A 27,786-nucleotide genomic window follows, 5' to 3' on the forward strand; every position below is an offset into this window, starting at 1 on the left:
TACTACCAACTGAACACACCCCAGTCAAGCTTATCAAGGTCTTTGGGAACACTTGAAAAAGATTAGGGCTGGATTAGGGTTGAAAAGTACACTCCACACGAGGGTAACTCTAGATGGCGTGTCAAAGACACTCAGTCAATGCAGACTCTCCAAAACCAATCCCAAGACGTGACCATATTTAACTCCTACAGGGCCTGTTCTCCCCATTCAACATTACTTTTTCCAGTAAGATTTTACATTTTCTCCCTAACCCCAGATATCCATAGATTTTGAATCCCCTATTACTGATTCCTCTGTGTGTTTGTGTATGTGTGTGTGTGTGTGTGTGTGTGTGTGTGTGTGTGTGTGTGTGTGTGTGTGTGTGTGTGTGTGTGTGTGTGTGTGTGTGTGTATGCCCACGACAACAGACGCTGACCTGAGAGATGGGCTGGTTGACATAAACCCAGCCCGTCACGGGGTTGACATGCAGGTATTCCGGCTGTTCCTTAGACATGGAGTAGGTGATGGCTGCATTGGTGCTGTAGTCATCGTCATGCGCCGCCACACGCAGGAAGCTGGTGCCAATCATGGTGTCCTCCCGCAAGAAGTCTGTCCGAAAAGAGCACAGAATACAAATGAATCCAATCAGAGATGGGAAAGGAGGGTGTGCGTGGTAATAGAGAGAAAAATCTGGGCCATGCTTTAGCATGAATTAAATCAGATTAGTCTGCATTACATTTGTGCTTTGCAGGTTTTCAGGAAGAGAACATAAAAGTCTTAAGAGCCCATTACCAATGACTAGGTAATTATTTCGATGTCTTTCATCAAAAACTAATGCAAAAGTTTGCACATTTTTACTCATATACCAATTATTCCAAAATACATTATATTTTGCAGGTAGAGAAATCCTTGTATGAAATTGGAATATATCTAAATATCCTGTTCACAAACCATTTGGTTCATTTTTAAAATTGTTAAGATTTTGTTCTAATGGTAACTGATGTCTGAAACAGTTTTACCTGTTGTTTTTCTTAGCAACCAATGCTTGCCTGCCTCTCTGCTGTATTGTTGGCACTTCTAATGATGAACACGCTGAAGTGGTTTGTGCCAAATTGTTAAAAGTGCTTCAGACTGCCCTTGCATCAGACTCTTCAGCTGTTAGTAATGGACTCAGAATAATGGACCATACTGGACGTTCCATGTCAAAGCTAGAATGCCCAGTTGCAATATTTCAAGGACAGAATGTGACCAAAGGGCTCCAGCGAGACACTACACTGCTGTGGGTGCTCTGTGTGCTGTGTGCTGCGTGCAGTGAGCAGAGAAGAGCCCTCACACTCATAGCGCAGGGTTTCAAACTTTGGGCTGTTGTCATTCTCGTCGAGTATGATAATATTCAGCTGGCAGATGCCGATGAGGGGCTCGGCCGCCTGGTCTGTGGCCGTGACCGTCACCGCATACTCCCTCTGACGCTCCCTATCAAACTTCCTTGCTGTCACGATCACACCTACGGCAAGCACCAGAAGAGGGTCCACCAAAATGAAGACCAATTAAACATTAATGGCTCTGAGGTGATATAAACAAACCTGTGAAATGCTTTGAGAAACTGCAAAGTGGAGGGGCAACAGACATGTATCCTTTCTTTTTTTACATACAGTAAAGCACACTCAAAACCCTGTGAGCTATCATACCCGTTAATGCCGGAATGTACAATAGAAGTCAAAGGTTCAGAGAGAGAGAGAGAGAGAGAGAGAGAGAGAGAGAGAGAGCATCATATACTTCAGTTAGTCTTCTTTTTCCTCTTCTTTTTCTATCCACTTTAAAAACTTTTAAATGTTTCATGAAAGATAGCTTGAGTGGAGTTTCCACATGCTGTCACTTCTTTACATTTGAGAGCTGGCACATTTTAAAAGGCTATGATTAATATGAATTAGCCTGAACTATGGGATTCATGAAAACACTTCAACACATATGACTTCTAAATGGTAGAGCAAGATGAGTGTGGTTGAGAGAAAGAGAAGGCCAAAAAGAAAGAGATGAGAGAAAAAAAGACAGATGGACACATGCAGAGAATAACATAATGAGGGACAGACGTTATGTTAACTAAAAAACATTAAATGTATGGTGCCTTACAAAGAGACACCCATGACGGTGAAACTGGATCAGTGGGGTTTACTCAAGTAAAAATTGACTGAATTCTCTTATTTGAGTTATCCTAACTTAATTTTCTTTTTCAAACTGTACTTAACAAATTCAACATGTGAGCAGACTCAGTAAATGAGGCTCCGATTTGCCATGTGGAGAGAGAACGGGAGAGGATTCGTCTGCGGTACCCGTGTCAGGGTCGATGTTGAAAGCAGGCACCGCGCTGTCTCTGTGCATGAAGCCATACGTCACTTTCCCATTGGCTCCCTCGTCTGCGTCGACCGCGTACACCTGTAGCACCACCGTCCCTGCCGGTTTATTCTCAGGAACAGACGCCCTCTCCTTATACCGCTGACACTGATCGAGAGAGAGAGAGAGAGAGAGAGAGAGAGAGAGAGAGAGAGAGAGAGAGAGTGAGAGTGTCAGAGATGCCACAGAAACCACTTTGAAACTACACGATGATGAAACAAAGCACTCAGAGACTCTGTGTTTCAAAGCTATGCATTTGGCTAATACTTGTCAAATTCAGTGAACACAGTCGCTGCCCACAGTAAAAGCATGTGACATAACATGACTGTGCTGTGACTGTGACTGTACTGCCCACAGTCAAAACATATGATGGGGAGGGGGGGAAGAGGAGAGGTAACCCTAGGGCAGGGGGAAGCAAAGGAGCTGTCGCGGAGGAGGTAAAAGGAAGGGAACTGAGAGAGCAAGAGTGAAGGAGAGGGAATTAGAGGGAAGGAGGAGGAATGAGAGTGAAGGAGAGGGAACTAGAGGGAAGGAGGAGGAATGAGAGTGAAGGAGAGGGAACTAGAGGGAAGGAGGAGGAATGAGACTGAAGGAGAGGGAACTAGAGGGAAGGAGGAGGAATGAGAGTGAAGGAGAGGGAAGGAGGAGGAATGAGAGTGAAGGAGAGGGAACTAGAGGGAAGGAGGAGGAATGAGAGTGAAGGAGAGGGAACAAGAGGGAAGGAGGAGGAATGAGAGTGAAGGAGAGGGAACTAGAGGGAAGGAGGAGGAATGAGAGTGAAGGAGAGGGAACTAGAGGGAAGGAGGAGGAATGAGAGTGAAGGAGAGGGAACAAGAGGGAAGGAGGAGGAATGAGAGTGAAGGAGAGGGAACAAGAGGGAAGGAGGAGGAATGAGAGTGAAGGAGAGGGAACTAGAGGGAAGGAGGAGGAATGAGAGTGAAGGAGAGGGAACTAGAGGGAAGGAGGAGGAATGAGAGTGAAGGAGAGGGAACTAGAGGGAAGGAGGAGGAATGAGAGTGAAGGAGAGGGAACAAGAGGGAAGGAGGAGGAATGAGAGTGAAGGAGAGGGAACTAGAGGGAAGGAGGAGGAATGAGAGTGAAGGAGAGGGAACTAGAGGGAAGGAGGAGGAATGAGACTGAAGGAGAGGGAACTAGAGGGAAGGAGGAGGAATGAGAGTGAAGGAGAGGGAACAAGAGGGAAGGAGGAGGAATGAGAGTGAAGGAGAGGGAACAAGAGGGAAGGAGGAGGAATGAGAGTGAAGGAGAGGGAACTAGAGGGAAGGAGGAGGAATGAGAGTGAAGGAGAGGGAACTAGAGGGAAGGAGGAGGAATGAGACTGAAGGAGAGGGAACTAGAGGGAAGGAGGAGGAATGAGAGTGAAGGAGAGGGAACTAGAGGGAAGGAGGAGGAATGAGAGTGAAGGAGAGGGAACAAGAGTGAAGGAGAGGGAACGAGAAGGAAGGAGAGGGAACTATAGGGGAGAGGGAACAAGAGGGAACAAGTGTGAAGGAGAGGGAAGGAGAGGCAAGGAGGAGAATAGGAAGCCTGGACTTCTCTGTTTTATTCTGCAAAGGTTCATCTGTGTTTTATAATTGAAGCTTCCTTAAATCAATTCTATCCTCTCCAAATCTTCTGAGACTCCTGGAATAAACCCGGATCATTCAATCTCACTCCACTACCCACACACCTTCCTCATCATCCTCATCTAGAAGTGTGTGTGTGTGTATGTGTGTGTGTGTGTGTCAGTGTGTGTGTGTATTATGTAAAATGAAAAAAGAAAAAAAGAGAAAAAATTCCTCCATCATTAGAGGGCTCTAAATTTATACACCTCAAATAGAACTGCAAACAACAAAGGCTGCATATAAATAAATGAACAAGTAATAAGATTAAAAAAAGATCCATGAGCAATTCCCAAATCAGATGGCTATCAGTCCACCAGCCTAGTTTTGATATCCCGAGTTCCAGGTCTTTGCATTCTTCCCACTACCCCCTTTTCTAAACCTGGTATTATCTAACCGAGCCCATACTGAGAGCATTGTGTTGTCTACTCAGCTGAGATAGTTACTCGCACCTCATGGTCTACCCTCAACCCCTCGTTGGTAGTAATGCCAACAGGCCCTGAGCCTGGGAGAGGGTGGATCTCCTGGGAGCTCCAGCAGCCACTGATGTTCTCTTGCACATAGGAGCAGCCTGGTTCTCAGCCAGCGGCGCAGAGCAGAGGAAAGCCACGTGCCAGAGGCATGGTTGGGGGGTTGGGGAGTATCGGAGCAGGAGGGGAGGACACTAACCCAACATATTTTCCAGCATGCCACATGGAGAGCAGGAATGAGAGGGAGCTAGCCAGGAAAAAAGGATGATAGTGTTAAAGGACGCACAAGAGAAAGTGGGGTGACAAAGAGAGAATGCAAGACAAGACAGAAAACCTGCGAATGTAGGAGCAAGTCAGAGTATGAAAGCAGAAGCAGGGGGAGAAGGATGAGGGTGTGGTCAGGGAGGGGAGGGGCATGTACTATGAGGGCGTGGTCAGGGAGGGAGGGACATGTACTATGAGGGCGTGGTCAGGGAAGAGAAGGGTGTGGGGGTAGGAGGGAGTGGTCAAGGAGGGGAGGGGCAGGGGCTATGAGGGCGTGGTCAGGGAGGGGAGGGGCATTGATTATGAGGGCGTGGTCAGGGAGGGGAGGGGCAGGGGGTATGAGGGAGTGATCAGGATATGAGAGATTTCTGTCTTTTGGATATAATGCCACTCAAGTTTTTTGAACGGGGGAGTGATCGGTGGTGGGTTTAGGGGATAGGTTAGGCCTCTGTCTCGTTAACCTCTCCACTCCAGGTGAGCAAGTGAGAAGCCATTTAATCTACCTTGTAAAAAAGGAATAATGCCTAATTCACCCCGGGACTGGCGCGGAGCGCTTCAGGGGCAGAGGAGAGGCATGGCAGTGTGCCCTGCCATGCCAAGGAGCTCTCCATCTCAGCACTCTTCTAGAGCTGTCTGAGAGCAGCCCCCCCAAGCCCTCTAAACCTCTCCTGGGTCCCGCACGTCTCACGTAAAATTGAGATATTGGCACACGGGTGGGCCTGTGATGAGTCGGCAGATATTTCAAGCTCTTAATTAAAAAGGCTGTTAGATGATCCAGGAATAGTGCGGATAGGCTAGCTAATCACTTCTCATGAGGACTGAGAGAGAGAGAGAGAGAGAGAGAGAGAGAGAGAGAGAGAGAGAAAGAGAGAGAGAGAGAAACAAGCGGTGCTAAAGAAGTGCTTCAGAGGAGAAAAGGAAAGCCCTAAAACAGGAGCAGGGAGCGAAATGGTGAAAGGAAGTGGGCCAGTGTACAATTCAGACATTCAATGAGCTCCATAACCAAATAGCCAGGTAGAGTATAGAAGTACCTTCTCAAATATAGGCTTGTTGTTGTTGACATCGTCCACTCCCACAATGACCTGGGCAGTGGCTGAGAGGGACTGGGGTCCACCGGAGGTGTTGTCATCCATCGCTGTGATGTTCAGGATGTATTCCACCCCCTGCAGTTTGGGTGGGGGGGTGGAGCGGAGACGGATCAGCCCTGGGGGGCACAGTCACAAGGGGGTTTAACACACAAAGCCTCGGTGAAAGCCATGGTGAAAGAAAGACTTCACTCCCAAAAAGTAAGAAAATGACAAAATTACATGAGATTTTACACAAGGTTGTGTAAGCCCACTGATTTAATAACTCTGCATGGCCCATGGGGTTAAATCCAGTGTGTGTGTGTGGGGGGGGGGGGGGGGGGGGGGTATTTGCATCATGAATTTTGATCCTGCACTAATGCAATATGCACTCAATTACGTCTCGTCTGATGAAGATAAGAGGTGTTTATGAACAGTGTCGGATAAAACAAATCTTTGACCACAGCAGGAGCGTACTTGGTCTGTTGGCTTCCAGACACAGATTGCCTTCCAGTAATTCCTCTACTTCTATTCATCTTTCTCTCTCTCTCTCTCTCTCTCTCTCTCTCTCTCTCTCTCTCTGTCTTTCTCACTGCAGACTCAGACACAGCTGTAGCCTGACCCTCACCATGCCACCTACAGTCAGCACACGGGTCTCTGCTCTTTATGCAAATGCCCGTAAGGGCAGCACGCCTGTTGCTGTGAACCTTTTGGCCTAGTGAAAATTTGTGGAAGGCAGTATATGTGTGCACATGTGTCGGAAATCCATCTCATGCTCTCCAGGCTCGAGTGCATAAACCCTGCTCCACTGTACCACCCTGCATGTATACTAGAGCGTGCATGTGTGCGTGGGCTTTTCCCAGCTGTGCACGCGTGCTGCCGCCCTGCTAAACACACGGTGGCTTATCTTCAGTGACAGTGGGAGCAGGCGCATTGATGACCTTGCGCATGCTGCTATACGTCTCCTCCTGATCACTCCCCCGCCCAACCAACCCCTTTCCCGGATGTGGCCTGTCATGTGTGATCACGCCCATGCTTCTAATCTGCAGAGCTGGACGACTCCTATCTCAGACTAGCAGCGATGGAACATTAAAGGAAGGCACGCGACTACTGAAGCAGACCTGGCATGGGAGGATCCCATCCCATTCAGAGCCCTGCTCTGAGAGCCCTGCTCGGACTCTGATGCGCCGCAAGAGAGCTTTTGTGGTGCTGCTGCAGTGGGGAGGAGGAAAAAAACCTGTAATCAATTCTAATTCAATCTGAATTATTTTCCTCCAACCGATGTCACAGTGGAATGAGGTTTGAGGCACAAAAGGGAATGTGTGCATGCATGTGTTCGCAAATTTGTGTGTGTCTGTGTGTGTGTGTGTGTGCGTGTGTGTGTGTACATATGCCTATGGAAGAGTCTTGTAAGCTTCATCGGTATAGACAGCTGTATCAACAGCAGGTTGTAAATGCCTTAGGCTCAGCTGGGCCCTCTTTGCCAGCAGTCCTTAACAAGCCAATGTGTGCTAGTTTCCTGCAATAATGCATTCAGTGTGTGGGTGATGAAATAGATACACACACAAATGAACACACATATACAGCACCTTTACCGAAAACAGCATGCATAACAACATGCCAGTGAAGGTAAGCATCGGAATTGGAATTCAAACATTTTTTTATAAGTGGATTTAAATTTGTTTGTCTTCCTGTGTTATATATTCACATACTGTGGTGTATACCATGCGGCAACTAATGCTCGTGGATAAAGGAGCATGCATGTGTATGAGTGTGTATGAGCGCATATGTGAGTGTGCCGTATCTGAGTGTGCACATTTTGCGTTAGCCGATGGCTCTTTGTGGGGCACGACGCCGGCAGCCAGCTCATATCAGCACCACAGCAAAGGCGGAGATCATTCGTCCAGGGGCGGATGAGCAAAAGTGGCTTTGGATGGAGCAGGGCAGGGGGATGGCCACTGGCCTCGCAGCCTGTGCCAGCTCCGATCAGCATCTTGCCCCCAAATCCGCCCCATTCTGAGAGGGAGAGAGAGCCAGCTGCCCTCCACCCATCCCTGAAGCAGCTGGAGCAGCTCAGGAGCAAGGTGACACAGCCAAGTTAAATAAACTAGCCGTCCGACGCAGTGACAGTCCAGCAGAAAGTCTGAAATCCCCCAAAACGCATGGCAGAGGGCACCGTGTAACTGGCTCTTCACAGAGCGTGAAAGGCTATAGAAGAAGCTCTCTTTTTGTTTCATTTTACATAACCCAGATGATCAAAATAAATACTAATCATAAAGGGAGACACAACATCAAAAACTCCACTCATGAATTATTCTACTTCATATTCTCCAGACCTTATCTTGTTTCATGCGTGCTCGCTGTAAAGAGCAGAGCACTTGCTGCTGGTTAGGTTTTACCCCAGCTGCAGTAATTAGTCAATTTATAAGCTATTGTACAATGTTAGAAGCCTGTCTCCCACATCACACATCCAATCGTTTTTGATTTATTTATGTGGTCCCACAACGACAGGCACTGAGATGATGGAAGCCATTTTAACTCTGCGTTGCTTGCTGGGCTAGGAACAAAAGAAAAGCAAAACATTGCAAATAAGAATATATAATAATTAAACAACAAAAAATGAATTCTAAAAAATAAAATGTAAAAAACTGACAGGTACGGTATGCCAGAGACGATTTGGCTGATTATCAGGGTAAACATTTCCCCGAGCATTGATAAATATGTCCTTCACCCAGACAAATGTAGTCACTGTATTTATGCCTTTAATACAATGACTCCCCGATCATCTTATTGACTCGGCTGCTTGGATTCTTAAAATGCCATTAACTCAAACAGAACATATTCTTCTGTGAGTTACAGTCAAATTAACAGTGGCCATCGAGTGCTGGCGGAACATATCTAACAAAGGAAAGGGGGAGTCTAAGGATTGATTGAAATAGTTATGGGAGAGGCCGAGATCTGATGATCTGTGAAAAAGGACACAATAAAAGCAGCCTTTGATGTCAGAATAAGGGAACAGGCATCACTGAATCGGCATCACGGAGAGACTCTTCTCGGGAATGCCAGAGCGTGCCCGCTGTAGCAATGCACAGAGACGCACCTGAATTCAATTATAATAATCATAATGATAATAATAATAATTTCTCTCAGGTTGGACATTGAGGTCTCGTGATGTTCTGCTCACGAGATTTTGTTCATGCATGTATGTGTACGTTCACAGAGGACGACAACTAGAATTCTTCCCCTTATCTTACAACACTGGAACATATTTGTATGAATGAATAAAAAAACTTCAGATTCACAGTGAAATCAAGACAAAATTATGACATTTAACACTGCAAAAAATGTGGATATCACGCAAATGCCACTGTTATGACTTGGGTACAATACTAGTCCTTCAATAGTTGCCCAAGTATGTTTGCAGTTTGCTTGGCAATAAGCACACACTCTAAAATACATTTTAAAAAGCCTCCAGCACAGGTAGCAGCACAAGAAGTCTGCAATTGTGTAGATTATTTCTTATTCCTGTTCCATCCAAACTGTTCCATCAAAAGGCATCTTTAAATTCTTAAAAATATTCTTAAAATGTAAAAGTTCTTATAGTTTTTTTCACCCAATGTATCATCCCTATCAAAAGCAAGTATCATGTATGTTAGAAAAAAATAATCAAAGGGGTTTTTTTTAATGTCCACTCCTTAAAGCCATAGAGTAACTGAATTAATAACCTTGGATTTGATGCGTTAATCCCAACATAGTATTTCCAGAAAACCGAAGGATTTAAAAGTGCAACATTCTTCACAACATTCCTGTTGCCTTTGGTTTGCAAGGTTAGATGAACTCCATGGTATGCTCTTAATCACCCTGAATAGCATTATGCTGAATGAAATACAATAACAAAAGTGAAATGCAAAATGCAGTGTTGAAAGCAAAGCAATGCTGAAGCAAAATGCAGTGTAGTCTCCTTCTCTGCTTAAGGTTTTTTCCCTGTCTCTATCACGATTCAACCACTTGCTAAGAGAAATTACTAGTGATTTAGCCTTTGGGGTTCAAACACAGCACCTTAACGTAGAGATGGAGAAGAGAGAATAGGTTTTGTTAAGAAACTGTGGTGTGGTATGTGTATAATCACGAACCATGTTGGTACATGAGAGAATACACCATACCTTTTGCTTTGAGAGAAAGAGAGAGAGAGAGAGAGAGAGAGAGAGAGACAGCTTACCTTTCTGACTGTCAATGACAAAGTTGCCTTCTTCATTGCCTGATGAGATTTTGTATGTGATCCCATCACCATCTGGGTCCTTAGCAAGCACCGTTGCAACTAAGGTATTGGGTCCAGCATCTTCTGATACAAAAGTACGATATCTGAATGGGAAAAGACCACACACATAAATGCATACGCACACGTATGCAAGCATGTGCACATGCACACACACAAATGAATATCTCTTGGGAGGGGTCGCATTTTACATTTACAGCATTTAGCTTTTTATCCAAAGAACATAACTTGAGCAATTGAGGGTTAATGGCCTTGCTCATGGGCCTAACAGTGGCAACTTGGTGGTGGCAGGGTTTAAACTTGCAGATTACCAGTCAAGTATCTTAGCAACAGAAACTAGTGTCTTCTGGAGGTCTTACTTATGCCTTAATGAATGCATGTAGTAAAGAATGAGACTAATTTCCAAGAGAGCACACAAGGAGGACAAGAAGAGAATTGTAAGGTGGTTCCTGTGTGTTCCAACAGCTCCCATATGCACAAACAAAATTTTAAAGAAAGGACGAAAAGGGTAACTTTTCAAAAGCACAGGCAAGTCACTGCAAGTGGTATTCACAACATTGTGTTTCTGGTCAGCGATAATCCATTAAGAATTATCATCGAAAGCAAGGATGGGACACATGACCACTGACACCCAAAACTCCTACTTTTGAAGACCTGCTCAAAAAGGCCTAGGATTCTCGAACTGAGCCAGCTCTGAAAATCCAATTCCACGGATCAAGAAGCCTGGCCGTCTCATCGCCATCGGCCTACATCGCTCGTGCAGCGTGGAGCCAGCAGTGCGACCGAAATGGACTCCCTCTCAGGGCCATCCAGACGGTTTGATGGAAAACGGACGCTCTCTCTCAGTGCCATCCAGAGGGTTTTGATGAAAAACAGACTCTCTGCGGACGGTTTGACATGGTCGAGCCCAGCGAGTCATAAGGACAGGCATGTGCCTTTTTACGTTACCGGTTGGTATCAATAGTAATGAGACTGTTTAAATTTCAAAATTAGATCAGTAACTCTTTCCCTCCCCCAGTGATGCAGCCTCCTCAATACTATAATTATTTCTCCCTGCAGTTGTTGCACAACAGTTCCTCCTTCTTTACTAAGTCTTCCTGTTACTTTTAGTCATGCTCTCACATCACAAATCTCATTTGGTTATTAAATTCCCTTTATTGGTATTTGTTGGGTTGATAAGTAGACTGTCCGGTTGGTCATTTTCACAGGTTATTTAAAAAAAAAAAAAATTTTATTCCTCTTCTTTTTTTTTGTCTTATTAACCTAGTTAGCCACATAAATCATTTGGGTTAATTTTGGTTTGGTTACATTGTTATATTTGTTTTATTATATAGATTCTAAGTGAACTCAGTACCTCTGATCATTAGTAGAATGTTAGTCAATGATTTTTATTCATGTTTTCCTATCTATGTTTACTCAAGAAACACACCTTAGCTATAACAACTGTGCATCAAGAGTGGTATTCTAATCATGCTGTCGAAGTCACTGAGACAGATTTAAGACTGAATTATTAATTATTAAGAAATTAGTTAAAATTAATTAATTTTCTGTTAGGGTGGTGCCTCAGTTAACTTTATCAATATGACTAACAATTTATTAAAGTGTTAAAACCACTACACCATGTCATCCATATCAGGAGATTTACTAGAAATAAATCTCAATTAAGTTATGTTCTGTTGTGTGTGTCAAACGCTTTTTATACATACATCAGATAGATGTTCTATGTTCATTCTTATTTCCCAAAGAACAGAGCAAATGCTAAACAGGAGTCTCTTTGCAAACTGTTGATTCAAGAGTAATTATTCTTGAGTTCTAAATAATGGCATGTGCTCTGAGCTACACAAGCAATGTGCCAATACAAGTTATTATGAAGAGTGTCAGGATAAATGTCACTTCTACTGGAATTGTGTCCTAACACCGTACAGAACAGTGGCAGCCCCAACCCACACACACACACACACACACACACACGCACGTGCACACACACAGACACACACACACACACACACACACACACACACACCCACACACACAAAATTTATTCTGTAACTACTGCAAATTAGTCAGAAACTGCATGCGAAAACATTTTGAAAAGAAGCGTTGCTAGGGCTTTTTTTCAGGGCTCGAACCCCAAGTGATTGGAGTTGAGTGGATTGTTAGTTAAGACTTACAATTTTATCAGCAGAAAATAAAGCAACACTGGATGAAAAAGAAAAGACTTTTGTCTTTGAGCTTCTGTTTGAAAATGTTTTTCATTAATGTTACCTAAGGGGAGAAAAGAAGGAGTCATCAATCTTTTGACCAAGTCATGTAGTTTTATAAGACCACCAGGCACCAAGTTGGTTTCACAGTGAAGAAGACTAACATTATAACAGCACGTTTAGCTAGAGCTCAGAGCATCACTCCGGTACCAGTTCATGTGTTCACATACACTAACTGTAAGAAGTCATTTTTAGCCAAGTTACCTATCTATACATTAACTGCTTTGCTTGTTCTCAAGGCTTTGTGCTTAGTGGGCTGGGCTGGGCTGGGCTGGGCTGGGCTGGGTCTGATTTAGAAACTCAATTTAGAAACATTCAGAAAGTAACACTAAAGGACTGCCATTTCACAAGCGAGGGATGCATGTGATTCTGGGGGCTGTTTCCGTGATTATGCTGCTCAGTGGGGCTCAGACTTACGAATACCTTTTGGTCTTAAAAAAGAAACCTGCATAGCTTTAGCTGGGATCCTTGTCCAGCTGCAGTGTGAAGCACCACCCACTTGGCTGGGTCTGAGTGGCTGAGACACTTCTGAGCAATTCACAGCTCATTCTGTTCATTCTGCTGCCGCCGCTGCTGTCGGCATTCGGGTCGTCGATAAAGACAAGTGAGCCCATTCCATCAGCACACGCACAGGCCCATGTCACCCTTTTCTCAGTCTTTTGCTTTTCATGTTGGTTTTTCTTTCATCCGCACTTTGTCACTGACATGTCTATCCCTAGATGCCTAGAGACGGTTCAACGGTTGAAAAGAGAATTTTCTTCATAACTGAAAGCATGCTTCAGTCATCAGCTACTGCGCATCATTACACAGTCTAGTCTAATAGGTTGATGGCTTTTGCTAGGCACACCACTGTGATCTTGCTTTTTACCAGAACAGGTTCGTTTTCTACACACCTCGTGTTATGGCTGTCTCTGATTTAATCTGACTTGTTTGGGGGTTTTTTGCCTCGTGGCAGACCTGCTTAAAGGTTGTGCCATGTCTTCGCTCGTTATGTTGAGAGACAACTGCGTCAGACTCCAGACATAAATGCCACATCAAGAGCACACTCATTGTTCAGTGTTTCATTTCAAATCTATTGCAGTGAAACAGAGAGAGAAAAAGAGACAGATACCTAGAGAGAGTCAGATACAGAGAGAAAAACTAAAGAATTTCAAAAAACATTTCAAAAGAAAACAGAGGAATTATGAAAAAGAAAAACAAAAACAGTAGATTTCCTTTTTTCTGTAGTAGACAACACTTGGCAAGCTGAACGTACAAATTACCACACAGAGTCCTTTCTAGATCCCATTGTGTGGAACAAGTGTCTGGGTTCAAACGACTGGAAGATGACTGGTGAGAATTTTTTTTGACACCCAGAAAAAAAAAGAAAAAAAACCTTTCTGCCACCAAACTGCTCCTGTTGCTTAAATGACCCTATACATGGAAGTCTCTAATGACAGGGATACAAGCAGGTGTCACGGTATGGCCACTCCCCCCCCTCAAACGTCTGTCTGTGTGTGTGTGTGTGTGTGTGTGTGTGTGTGTGTATGTGTGTATGTGTGTTCGTCTGTATTGCCACGCCCTCTCGTGTTTCACACCTGATCCTTGTTGTGTGTCATTGTCTCGCGTATATAAAAGTCTTTTGTCTTATCGTGGATGTTGTTGGTGTTTGAAAATATAGCCTACGTGCTACGTATTGTTGTTAGGTGTGTTGATAAATGTCTGTTTCGACATGTCTCGTCCCCGCATCCTGCTTAAGCCTCCGAACGTCACAACAGGATACAACTCCACCCTACTCCCCCCATCTGCATGCTGGATGGTAGTTTAGAATTCTATCCACACAGACTTTTTCCATGTGAACAAAAGTATCAAAAACCAGGAGGAGAGAGAACTCCTACCAGGTTGACTGGGATGCGTTCACTCACCTACCCGTCTCTATCTGTTTCCATTCAGCATTAAAGATTTCATTTCTCCACTACTGGCATTTTTTTAGGGCAGCGGCGCATTGCACAGGACAGCAGTCAAAGCGTTTCTTCTTTGTCAGAGCACAACAGTCCATCAAAGCCGATAAAGGTCAGGTGCGGACAGAGCTCTGATGGCCCACTGGCGTGCTCGGCGCTTAGCAGGTCGAGAATACAAACAGATGCCAGAGGCGCGAGTGCTCCTGTGGACATAAATCCTGTCAGTCTCGTCTGAAGGCTAGTTAAACAGATGTGGGGAGAATAAGCTCACGCTACAAGTATTAGTAGCTGTGTTTTCTTAAACCTTTCTCTGCTCTCTTATCCGTGGCCCCTCTCATCGCTAAATTCCTCTCTTGCCGGAAGATAAATGGGAAGGAATTTGGGGTAATAAACAGATGTCTCCAGAGATGGATGTATCTTCAAGTGTATTGGTTTGAGCTCCAACCGAATGAAAAGTCAGCTTTTCCACAATTAATCTCAGTCAGTTTGACAATGTGAATGATGGAGATACAGAAAGACATATAGTCAGACAAAGTAACAGACACAGAGAGAGCAAGAGAGAATGAGAGAGCGAAAACGTGAACGAGCGCCAGAGAGTAAGCGAAAGAGGAAGACAGATAGAAGAGTATGAGAAAGTTGGAAATAAAAAATAAGAGACAGAAAGTGATAGATGAAGGGAGATGAAAGTCTAAGAGTGAGAAGAAGGCAATCAGAAGCCAGAATATAGATAGCTATAAAGATGGATAGAAGTTAAGAAGAAGAGAACGAGTGTTTAAATTTGTCACCCCATATGGTGCAGGTCTGACTGATGGCAAACAGAGACATGCTGACAGTCATTTCATGTAGGTGATGTATGTAGTCTCCGTGGAGACGCCATGGCTTTCCCCTCCTCACCCTGTCAGCACGCACCAACATCCGTCGCATGGATGACACCGACGACCTGCAATTTGTCATCCAGCTCAAAGGACCAAGTTCGCTCATGAACGCACACACACACACACACACACAGACACACACACACAGACACACACACACACACACACACACACACAGACACACACACACAGACACACACACACACACACACACACAGACACAGACACACACACACACACACACACAGACACAGACACACACACACACACACACAGACACACACAGACACACACACACACACACACACAGACTTGCTCAAAAAGCAGACGCAGCAGGCTCAAAGGCCTCATTCTCAGATGGCTCCTTGGCACGTCTGCCGAGCACAAGCACTGTGATCACCTGTCAGACTGTAACGACAGTGAGAAAAGAAGAAAAGGACCACCCCCCCCCCGCCCAGCCCAGGCGATGAAGCGGGTGATGGCCTCGATGACACCAGATTATGCCAGGATGCATGCACGGCGCACGTGGAGGTTATCAGGGCAACAGGAGCGTGGGGGTCCTGGCTGCCCCACTTCCTCAGCACACGTCCCTGACGCTCGTTATCTGAGCCATCAGTCTCACATCCAGCCACCCCACCAGCTCAGCCACCCATCTGTCAACACCAAACCATTACACTGCAAAGCAAATTAAGGCCAGCAAATAAACTGCCAAAGCGGACAGCTTCAAGTAGCGCCCCGGACTCTCGTACATGCCAGTCTCAAAACATAATGGCAGGTTTAGACGCACAATTAGCAGTTTCAGTTGCTCACGATTTTTTTTTTTTAATTGCAGAAATAAATGACCTCGGGTCTGCAGAGTGACATGCTTATGCTCATTACTGTACACCAGGGTCTCATATGTGTCAGCTGACCATGTTCTCCTGCCTATCTGGTGTTTTTATAAATATCGCTCATCCTCAGTGAATACTCAGGTAAGGACATGAGAAATGACAAGCAGCGACAGTAATGATGTAGTGCGGCCAGCACGCCAGCCTTAGTGAAATGGCTCACTTTAGGTCTCGCTGGTGTCTCACAGTGGAATACGAGATATATAAGACATCGTAGGCTGCACGTCATAGGTCGGGTCCACGGGTATGGGCTGTATGGTTACAGGCTGCATGGAGACATGCAAGCTGGGGTATCTGGTTATGCTGGGTGGAGGTGGGGTTATTATGTGGGGTTGTTTACAGAGCTGAGCTCCAGTAGGCACAGGTAGGAGGGAGGGAGACACAGGGGAAGGACTGCAGCAGAGGGCAGAGGTAGAGCAGCAGGCAGAGAGAAAAAGTCAATAGGCTTATACGAGCTCACATGTCAACAGCTCCTGCCAGAATTCATTCTAATGATTCCTTCAGCAGAGGGAAGCAACACACACACACACACACACACACACACACACACACACACACACACACACACACACACACACACACACACACACGCACACAGACACACACACACGCACACACACACACACACACACACACACGCATACACGCGCACACATGCACGCACCCACACACACGCGGCCACACACACGCACATGCACGCACGCACACATGCACGCACACATGCACACACACATGCACACACACGCACACATGCGCGCACACACACACACGCGCACGCGCACGCACACAGACACACACGCACACACGTACACACATGCACACGCACGTACACACATGCACACGCACACACACACGCACGCACACACACACGCGCGCACACACACGCACGCACACACACATGCACACACACATGCACACACACATGCACACACATGCACACATGCGCGCACACGCACACACGCGCACACACACACGCGCACGCACACAGACACACACACGCACACACAGACACGCACGCGCACACGTACACACATGCACACGCACACACACGCACGCACACACACACACGCACACACGTGCACACACGCACGCACACACACACGCGCGCACACACACGCACGCACACATACAAGCACGCACGCGCACACACACGTACACGCACGCACAATCACGCACACACACACACACACGCACATGCACACATGCATTTGAATATATTTGATGTGGTTGCAAATAATACGTATCCACACATATGCACACAAACTCAGCACACAGACACACACACACACACACACACACACACACACACACCCAGACACACATTAGGGTGCAGAGAGCCCAATATTTGTATCTGTATTTGCTGATGCAGCAAAATTATTTATATTTCTATTTGAATAAAAGTGGAAGTGACCGGTTGCAGCCATCCTGATGTGTAATTGTAAATTACAACTGCTGTCAGTGGAAGTGCTGATGTTGCAAGGGGCTCACACCCTCTCTAATCACAGTGGACACTAAATAACAAGCCCAAACTGAATCCAGCAGGGACTTGTCTCGTCAGAGAAGCTGACAACCATTTTAAAAATGCTCAGAAGTTTATTTTTTATGATTGCTGTCTGGAGCTTGTTGATCTCACAGCTGATTACGGACATGGCAACAATCCTGTTTAATTCTGTTTGTTATTTTTCTTTTGTTTGTTTTTATTACACTTCCAATTTTAAGTTATTAAAGTTGTCACGGTTAGCCGGTCTTCCAACAAGGAGGGACACGCCCACTCCTGCACAGGGTCACAGGAAACACCTGCCCCGCTCCCAACCACCCACCCACTAATCCCGCTCCCAACCACACACCTGCCCCACTCCCAACCATACACCTACTAATCCTGCTCCCAACCACACACCTACTAATCCCGCTCCCAACCACCCACCCACTAATCCCGCTCCCAACCACACACCTGCCCCACTCCCAACCATACACCCACTAATCCCGCTCCCAACCACACACCTACTACACCTACTACACCTACTAATCCCGCTTACCTGTAGTAACGAGTAACGAGGCCGAGAGCTACGCTGAGCCCATTCACCTTTTGTTTTCGTTCGGTCGTTACTTATGTGAATCTTTATTATCTTTATGGATAATAAAGTGCACCTTCTTGCAGCCATTTTGTCGACACCATCACAAAAGTATGAATATAAATGTTCTTCAATAAACTGGCCAAACTGCCAGCACAGAATGGGGCTGTATCAGCGGCACACTGAGAGCCAGAGACAGAGGCACAGGGTGAAGCTGCATTAGAATGGCACACAGGGACGCAGAGACCTGTGCTGGGGGAGTTACCCCCAACGAGAGAGCTGCAGACAAAGCAAATATGAAGGATGACAGCAGGCATCGCGAGTGACAGTGCCACTCTCGAGTGGCGGGATCGTTTTTTGGTTTACGGGTTTTGGCAGCATGTGGAGTGAAGGACCCAGCAGCACAGGGCAGCTGTATCTGTGAGGGATTATGGAAACCAGCATGCCAGTGGAATTCAGTGGTGGTACAGCTGCACTGCATTATGGTTACTAGAAGACACTGCCTGAAGAGGTAGGAAAACACATTAGAAAGCAGCAACAGTGGTCTTCTGATTCTAATTAAAACGGAACTTATTAATAGTAACTGTTAAAATAATCAAATAACTAGAGAAACCTGCATATAGAGCATTGGGCAGATGCTCTTATCCAGAGCAAGTTTCATATTTATCAGTATGACAGCATGTGTGCTCCCTTGGGAATCAAACCCATAACCTTCCTGTGGTCAGCAGCTTGACCATGTGCGCTACAAGAGCACGCACTCACACAGGCTGTGAGAACTCTGGCGCTTCGTCGTTGACGTTGGCCAAACGCAGGCGCACCGTAGCTGTTCCTGTGCGAGGCACCTCCCCCTTATCCACCGCCATCACCACGAACTCGTACAGGTGGTTGGGCCGCTCATAGTCTAGAGGTCCGGCAGGGAAGACTGTGCCGTGGGGGGAGATGATGAAGCCGGAGCCGAGCGTGTAGTAGGTGATGTCTGCATTCTGCCCCGAGTCACAATCAGTGGCCGACACTGCGGCAAAGAGACGAAGGGTGTTGGAGAGAGAGGGTGAGAGAGAAAGAGAGGGACAGAGAGACGGAGAAGAAAATAAGGGAAAGAAGAACAAAAGAGGAATGAGAGGGAAGGGAGAGAACCAGTGAACGAGGCAGAAAACAGAGACTTCTAACATGATCAATGTATATTTGAGCTTCTCTATGGGAATAGATAAGGTATATGCAGTTGTCACCTGCTTAACTAAGATTTGGTTATTTGAAAGTAGATCTGACATGCAATCAAAACATCTCAAAATCTGAGGTTCATTGCATCCGACAACTATAGAAGAACACAAATCAGCCTTGGGCCTTTTTATATATGAAAAGCTGCATACACAGCAGTCAATTTGTGAATCAACACTCCAAAATAAATAAATAAAAATGACCAAAGAAAAACCGAGGTAAACATATCTCGATACTGAGACTAGTTTCCCTGATTCTGCACTAACTGAAAGGCCCATTTTTTGCTGAATTTTATTTGATAAATGATGTGCTTCAGAGATGTGCCCTATTTACAACCGCATGGCATAAAAGGTTAGATTGAGTTAACGGCTGTCATTAAACGCTATGGCTCAGCAAAATTATTCCACTCCAGCCCAAATCTCGCCATGTGTGCATAACCCATTATTCTAAGGTGGCCAACAAAATCAAACAAGCTAACGATGTGTCTTTGTTTTTAGAACATGCAATCATTAAATCAAAAATGGAGTGAGTGAAAACAGCTGAGGTTTGTGAAGGAATTTGTTTTTAAATAAATGAGCTTCTGTAATCAGCAGTAAATTATTCCTGGAGGTGCTTTGTGCATTAGAAGCCAGTCCCCTCGATAGCAGACATGTTAAAGAGATCCACCTCAACTCATATATCACGCCTAAAAAATAAAGCCTTAGATATAATACATCATCTATTTTATTTATGAGGCCAACTTGCTGCCAAGACCAAGAGGCAAACCTGCTTTCCTGAGCTCGATATGGCACCGAGTGCTCTTGATTGCAGAGTTGGTTTCTAGAGCAGGCTGTAATCTACAAGTCTGATATCCATGAGGGATTTCTGGATTTGGAGCCTAATAAGATTACACTGCAACTGGGATTCAGACCTTCACAATTTTCTTGCTCGCCAATCAATTTCCATAACATGAGTGTCAGACTTACATATTCTCCAATTGCTTATAGATTACGTTGTCGTAATGAGGGCTCCCTTTGTACTTACAGAATAATGTGTGTCCTCCAAGAGAAAAGACTTGATAGTTGTCCACACCACTGTCTGGCACAAGCCCTAGTCTTAGAGAAAGAGGGGGCCACTCCAAATACTGTGATGTTGCTTTCTTATAAATTACATAAGTGGACAGACATAGCTGTTCTTTTTCCTGCGGGAGAGTTAGTGTTAACCCCATGTGCTGTCAATTACTTGCTGAAATACTCATGCAAGCTGGATAAATTACAGCAACTGTAATACCTTCAATTGCTAATATTTCTAAAGAATTGCTGTTGTTTACACTCAGTCACAAAATATGCCTCGAGATGTTTGGATTCTTTCCCCACATTCTGAGTGCTCCCACATTTCTCCACAGAGTAATCCTTCATAACAGAGTCCTGTCTGACTACACATTCTCTTCCAAAGCGTTAATACGTTTCTATATAATGTGTGCTCAGTACCTTGAGTTCTTGGGTTCAATTAGGTCCTCCTGCTCATATCATACTAATCCTGCACACAGGTCTTTAATCTCTAAACCTACAAAATTAAAAGAATGTAGAGTCCTAGGGGAAGTTAACTGGCTATTATTCACATGTAAAAAAAATGAAATAATATTGCATGAACACATGGATGTGAGATTTGGTGGTATTTGATGGTTTTCATATTCAAGAAACCAATGTGAAATCCATGACACGTGTAACGTACACATCTACCTCTTGATTTTCAGCCTTCTGTGCAGATTATTTCTGTGGATGCATATTAATGCAACTTCCTGCACATTCATTACAGATGCTTGACCAATGACCTCGGGATGAGCAGGTACCTGAAGGAAGCATGGAGAGCATGCGAGACTCCCTGCGCTCCAGGCTAATCGCCTGGAAGCCCACGCAGACGGGTACGCAGGTGCTGCTTTAGCCAAACCTGTTGAGCGGAGACACCTGCTGTACATCTTCACATTCCTCCGGCTGCTAGCAGGTTCCCCATTAATCCCTCAGAATGTCTGCCAGGGCCTCATTTCTCCACGCCTTGAGCCGAGGGCCGTGTTGGGTTTCAGAGAGACGGCAAGATGTTTGTTTGCTCCAAGACCTTTGCACAGTGTTGCAACTGCGTCTGCGGTTTGTTTGGGCTCCTCTGCCTTTGTTTTGACTCTCTCTCCCTCTCTCTCTCCTTCTCTCTCTCTCTCTTCTATGATGCGGAGGTGTTTTATCAGCAGCTGCAGTTCTCTTATTTCCCTATTCTCCCACCTCATTTCATGTGACTTCCCATTTACAACAGACTGTGAAGCGCTTCCCAGGCCTTCTATTGCCTGAGGCATATGTTTTCCACTGTGTGTTCTTTCAAGACCGAATGAATATGCTTAAAGATTCAATGTGCAATTTTGGAACATGAAAGTGATATGTTAGCAGTATAGTGCTTCAAAAATGGTGCTAAACTAAGAGGAAAGAAATGCAAGAATCCACAATTTCATCCAGATGGGTTTGTGTGTGTGTTAGCGTGGGTTGTACACTTGTATGTGTGTGTCTGTATGTTTGTGCATGTGTGTATGCGTGGGGGGGGGGTGTGTGCGTGTGTGTGTGTGTGTGTGTGCGTGTGAGTGTGTGTGTGCAACCTTCACTTTCATGTAACTACCACCTAGAGTATTCTGCACTGCTAGAATTAGCACTCTAATTCTAGAGTTTGAAACAGGTCTTACCACCCCAATATCAGGATAAATACAGATTACTGCTATCAAGCAGGTAGTCATGCAGGTAGACAAGCGTGAGAGGAGTTTACAGGGACAAACAGCTGTTACAAAATTCAGAACACAAAGCAGCACCCTGAGGTGCTACGTAAACCCAAACACTAAGAGGTCTCCAAAACAAGCGAAGTATACTATACCAAAGTGTTGCCAGACTGAAGGGACTAATGGCAAATCGGAAAGACAGTTTATATGGTGCCAAGCAGTGAGCACAATTGTTATCAACAGGTGCTCCAAAATTCAAGCGAGATGGTGTGAGGCAGGTCAGAGGCAGGGCAGAGGCAGAGAACGTGACAGCACCCAACTACCATCAGTCACTTTAATACCATTCAATTATGCACTAAAATTCTACTACCTTCAGAGAGCGTTAACAGAGCTCAGAATAGCAGGGACAGAGAACTGCACACTCCATGGACAATTTAACTTCTGAGGTTACTGAGTTCAGGTGCAGTTGTCTATTTGTAGTCCTTCGAGAGCATCAAGCCAATACCCCAAGGGCTGGGGCATTTGGGATCACCCCTGCTGCACACCTGTGTGGAGCCTTACCCTGAAGGAGAGACGTTGCTGTAGTTACGGTCTCGGGGATTCCATCTTTGCTATAGATGGACTGCAGGAACTCGGGAACGCAATCATTCTCATCCAGGATGATGACACGCACCTGGGTGAGAGAGACAGAACAAAGAGAGGAGGAGAATATTTTAACTGGTCAAGGTTGCAGGCAGAAGAGGTTAAGCAGAGAGAAAACAGCAGAACGTGGAGAGGCCAAAAATCTCGGTCAGTGATGTGCACACTGTGGCAGACGTCAGTGCACATATGATCCATCTCATGGTGAACAGTGGTGAGGGAGGGTGAGAGACAGAGAGAGAGAGCAAGAAAAAGAAATAACCAAATCATACGGGGAAGGTTGCAATGGGAACACATTCTGAATTTCTGGTGAATGGTTCTGACTGTGCAGGCGACTAGCTCTTATTAAACAGGAAGGATTCATCAATAATTGTCCTGAATGCTTATGACACACAGTAAAGCTGCTTTGGCTAGGTTGCCTTTTTACCGCTAACCCCACCACACTGTGCCCCTGTAGCAAACAGTGTCTACTACCTAGTAAAGCATGAAGTAGTCACAAACAACATGAAGCGGGCTATTCCAATGCACTTCTTAAAGATGAAATGTATTAAAAGATGAATTACAGTCTACTCCTTTTGAAGTTCATTCTACCAATTACATAAAAAAAAGATTTATCACCTTTTTCTTAGTTTGCTGTTTTCCACAGGTAGTGTACTTGACATCTTTACCATGGGGATATGATAATAGCTTATTCCATCAAACACGGCCCAGGATGGGGTTATGTTACTTACTGCACTGGTTAGTGATTTATTAAAAGCAGATATATCCCTGCTTAACAGCCCAGCTCATTTTGGACCGTGCTCTATGTGGTCAAACACTTTTTTAAAAATAACACCAGTCTTACTAATTTAATAATACATAAAGAATATAAGGATCCAAAGAGAACCCTTATGAGCTCATGCCCATGTAGATATTCATGCCTGAATACACAATCCAGCTTTCAAACAGTGAGCTCAATTATTAAGGTTGCACTTTGTCAAGGTTAACTTATAAATATTGTATTAAGATATTTACATATGGAATTTAAAAACATTCGGGGGTTTTTGTGTATGTGAGTGTGTGTGTCTGTGAAAGAGAAAGAAAACAATTTTTTTCCTTTGTCTAAAGCACACTACCAGTTGCTAAGTAACTTACAAAACTGGAGATCAAAATAGACTGAGCTCCTCCAGAAGTGGTCAAACACCGAAAGACAGATCATTGTCTTGACCATTACTCCTACTTCTCTCTAACAAGCCCATAACTTAAAACCCAATGGCAGAAATACAGTTCAAAGAGTCCATGCAATAAAGAACAAGACTTCAAGGTTCTCCTTTCTCCCTGTGGTAATAATACACATTCAATTTTTTGGGGGGGGCAGGAGGTGATGAAGAAAAGGTTTATGAATTTGAGAAGAGAGCCAGTCAGCTTCTATAAAGTGTGAGATTGCAGCATCTGTCCACGTGGGTAGAGGCTTAGGTAACCATCCAGGACCATGAAACTTCACTGCAGACACAGATGCCCACCTGCTGAGCAGCTCAGCGGGTCAAGCCCAAGGCAATGACAGTGGCCATGGGAGCAGCCCAGAGAAAAGGGATGTTTGGAGTGGTTTGTTTTGTTGCTTAACAGGAAGACGTAGACCCAACTGGAGACCTGACAGCCTGACGGGCTGAGATGAATGACAAGGGCAGGCAGAGCTACAGGAGCCAAGGATACTGGGAACTACACTTTCCCTTATCAAGCTCGCTCTCTATCACCCCCACAACCCCCAGCCCCCACAACATGTCATTTCACTGGATGGGACAGAAGTCCAAGGAACAGCTGTCGGTTTTTCTGACGTCTCCTGAGGTGCCTGTGGAGACATAACCATGGCAATCACAGCACCCCCCCCCCCCCCCACTCACCCCAGCAACATGGCTCTGCAATCGGCCGCCTCACCTGAGGCCAGGGAAGACCTATGGATCACTGAGCAGCATGCTTTCTGCCTCGAAAGAGCAATATTGGCTCCTCCAGGGTTATGTTGTTGTGAGAGAGATACAGGGCGAGACTAATCAGTCACCGACTTAAAATAAATCGTTGCCCTTACACTTTTTTACTGTGCTCTAATTCAGCCATCCATTTAAGCTAAGTGACAATGACCAGGCAGAGAAGCCATAAATAGCATGAACCCAGTATGGCATACATCTTAATTATAAGCTAAATGACATTTAGGACAGATATATTCAGTTTTGGGTTTAATTACACAACAGCTCAAACATAGCTATTAACATTATTATTGGCAAACCTGACAGAGAGAATTTATGAATGTAATTGGACAAAAACTGTTCTACACTTTTAAATGATGTACTTCAATACGTTATACACTGTCTGGCCAAAAAAAAAGGTCACCACCTGGATTTAACTAAGCAAATAGGTAAGAGCCTCCTATTGGATAATTACTGCATGGGTAATTATGTTTCAGCTGGCAACAAATTATTTAACCCTAACTGATGCAGTGAGTCGCTTGTGATTTGTTAAACAACCATGTCGAAAGACACATCCTGCAGTCGTGGAAAAGATGTTAATCTGTTTCAGATGGGTCAAATTATTGGCATGCATCAAGCAGAGAAAACATCTAAGGAGATTGCTGAAACTACTATAATCGGGTTAAGAATTGTCCAACGCATTATAAAAAATTTGAAGGAATGTGGTCAGAAAAAAATCTTGAATGATTGTGATTCTCGATAGCTTAAACGTGTAGTGAAATCAAATCGTAGAAAAACAATAGTAGAACTCAGGGATATGTTTAATAATGAAAGTAAGAGCATTTCCACATGCAAAGGGAACTCAGGGGATTGGGACTAAACAGCTGTGTAGCTTTAAGAAAACCATTTGACAGTGAGGCTAACCGGCAAAAACAGCTTCAATTTGCTAGGGAGCATAAAGATTGGACTCTGGAGCAATGGAAGAAGGTCATGTGGTCTGATGAGTCCAGATTTACCCTGTTCCAGAGTAATGGGCACATCAGGGTATGAAGAGAGGCAGCTGAAGTGATGCACCCATCATGCCTTGTGCTACCATACAGGCATGTGGGGGCAGTGCTATGATCTGGGGTTGCTGCAGTTGGTCAGGTCTAGGTTCAGCAATGTTATGTGCCCAAAGAATAAGGTCAGCTGACTACCTGAATATACTGAATGACCAGGTTATTCCATCAATGGAGTTTTTCTTCCCTGATGGCATGGGCATATTCCAAGATGACAATGCCAGGATTCATCAGGCTCATATTGTGAAAGAGTGGTTCAGGGAGCATGAAACATCATTTTCACACATAGATTGGTCACCACAGAGTCTAGACCTGAACCCCATTGAGAATCTTTGGGATGTGCTGGAGAAGACTTTGCACAGTAGTCCAAATCTCCCATCATCAATACAAGATCTTGGGGAAAAATGTAATGCAACTCTGGACAGAAATAAATGTTGTGACATTGCAGCAGCCTGTGGAAACGATGCCAAAGCGAATGCGTGCCGTAATCAAAGCTAAATGCGGTCCAACGAAATATTAGCGTGTGTGACCTTTTTTTGGCATATAATATATTTATATATATTTGTATATATTTATACAAATATATAGTATATATTTGACATATAATGTTCTGAAATGTTGGCCCTTTGGTATAACACAAGTATACATTTAAGCAACAGAACAAACTGCAAAAGTATATTCTCCATAAAAGTAAAATGTACTAAAAGGGGGTGGGGGGTGGGGGGTGGGGCTATTATTCATATCAAAGAAAACCACTCTTGTTCACTGATGTAACTTTAAAGTTGCTTTTCAAATCAGGCTTAATGATCATGCGTTCTATTTGTGAGATATTGCATCAGATGATATGAGTTCTGAGGATCTCTGAATGGTAAAAATCTATAATAGCATTGTGGAGAAATGGGCTGTCAAATATCATATACCAAGTTAGAAAGTATCTGGAGTGCAGCAGTCAAAAACTGTTCATTTGAACTGCGATTGTTATGTATTGACATGGCCTCTTACAATGAGTGTGACACCAAGGTTGATCATGGAATGAGTCCAACCAGGGCAACTTTAAAACTAAAGCAGAGCGGAAATGGGATGTCATATTGATTTTGTGCGCACTGAGTGAAGTAGTAAATTTTTGTTTATTTTCTTTTTAATGTTGACAACCGCTGATTGACATCCGGTAAAGTTAACGTGATGTAATTACGCTCAGAAAAGCTGATGCGTTTGGAAGCCCTCAGAGTGAGCAAGTCCATCACAAAAGAAATCATTTACAGGTGAAGTCACACCACTATAACAGCGATGCCTCGTGTCGTTCACCCACCCTTAGTTGACCAAAATGGCTGAGACAAATGGACGGATCTTCAATTTTAGCCTCGGCCTTCCGAGGACGACAGCGAGGGTGGTGCCAGGGGCGGGAACAAGGGCGGCACCGAGGCGGAGCCTCACCTCTGTAGCGCTGCTAAGGCTGCCCTCAGCCTCGCTGGCCCTGACCAGCAGCAGGTAGCGGTGCTGGTCAGCCTCATAGTCCACGGCACGCGTCAGGCTGATCTCGCCCGTCTCCGGCTGGATGGCAAACAGGCTGCTGGGGTTGATCAGCAGGCTGTAGCTGACGGGCCGCTTCTGGAAGGACAGTGCCGGCGTGACCAGGAAGCTGGAAGAGAAGTGGAGCGCGTGGGAAGTGGAAGCGACAGCACTTTCAAAAACAAGAGCATGTCTGTACATAATAGGGGAAAAAACTCCTTTGACAAACGCGGCTTGGACGTAAACATGTCACTGTGATAGTTCAAACAACGTGGCCACAGACAGGTCTCACGGAGTTTGAAAATGAACCCACCACCACCTCCTCCTTCGCCCTCCCAGTGACATGGTGACAGTGTCCAAGAGAAGCCCAATTTCTGTAAACCAGCTTTTGCGGCGAACACTTAGTCTTAATTGCTGTGGGCCTGCGAGCATGACCGCCACCCACACCCGGCTCCTCCTCATGGGATTACTGTCTGAGCCAATCACCGCGTGCCACACAGATGCGGCTGGAGCTGCTGGTGGAGGACTCGCCAGCTCACAGCCCCGTCGGGAGAGCTGCAGGTCTCCACCGACCTCGTCAGTTACTGCCCCTGACA

At 45.1% G+C, this 27,786-nt stretch overlaps 1 protein-coding gene across 2 annotated transcripts in view; it reads right to left on the reverse strand.

Moving 5' to 3' along the window:
- si:ch211-186j3.6 (neural-cadherin) overlaps positions 1-27,786 on the reverse strand; it is a 146,067-nt gene that overhangs the window by 70,293 nt on the left and 47,988 nt on the right. For both annotated transcript variants that reach the window (XR_004775435.1, XM_035521097.1), the window contains exons 4-11: positions 27,116-27,320; positions 22,606-22,717; positions 18,861-19,110; positions 10,007-10,149; positions 5,755-5,927; positions 2,310-2,478; positions 1,313-1,483; positions 416-588 (exon numbers count right to left, since the gene is read on the reverse strand). Coding sequence is in view for 1 of the 2 variants with exons in the window: in XM_035521097.1 (XP_035376990.1) it covers positions 416-588; positions 1,313-1,483; positions 2,310-2,478; positions 5,755-5,927; positions 10,007-10,149; positions 18,861-19,110; positions 22,606-22,717; positions 27,116-27,320 (1,396 nt within the window). In the remaining variant the exon portion in view is untranslated. The remainder of the gene's footprint in view (positions 1-415; positions 589-1,312; positions 1,484-2,309; positions 2,479-5,754; positions 5,928-10,006; positions 10,150-18,860; positions 19,111-22,605; positions 22,718-27,115; positions 27,321-27,786) is intronic.

This window comes from Electrophorus electricus, chromosome 21 (genome assembly GCF_013358815.1).
Source record: "Electrophorus electricus isolate fEleEle1 chromosome 21, fEleEle1.pri, whole genome shotgun sequence".
In the NCBI taxonomy this organism is placed as follows: Eukaryota; Metazoa; Chordata; class Actinopteri; order Gymnotiformes; family Gymnotidae; genus Electrophorus; species Electrophorus electricus.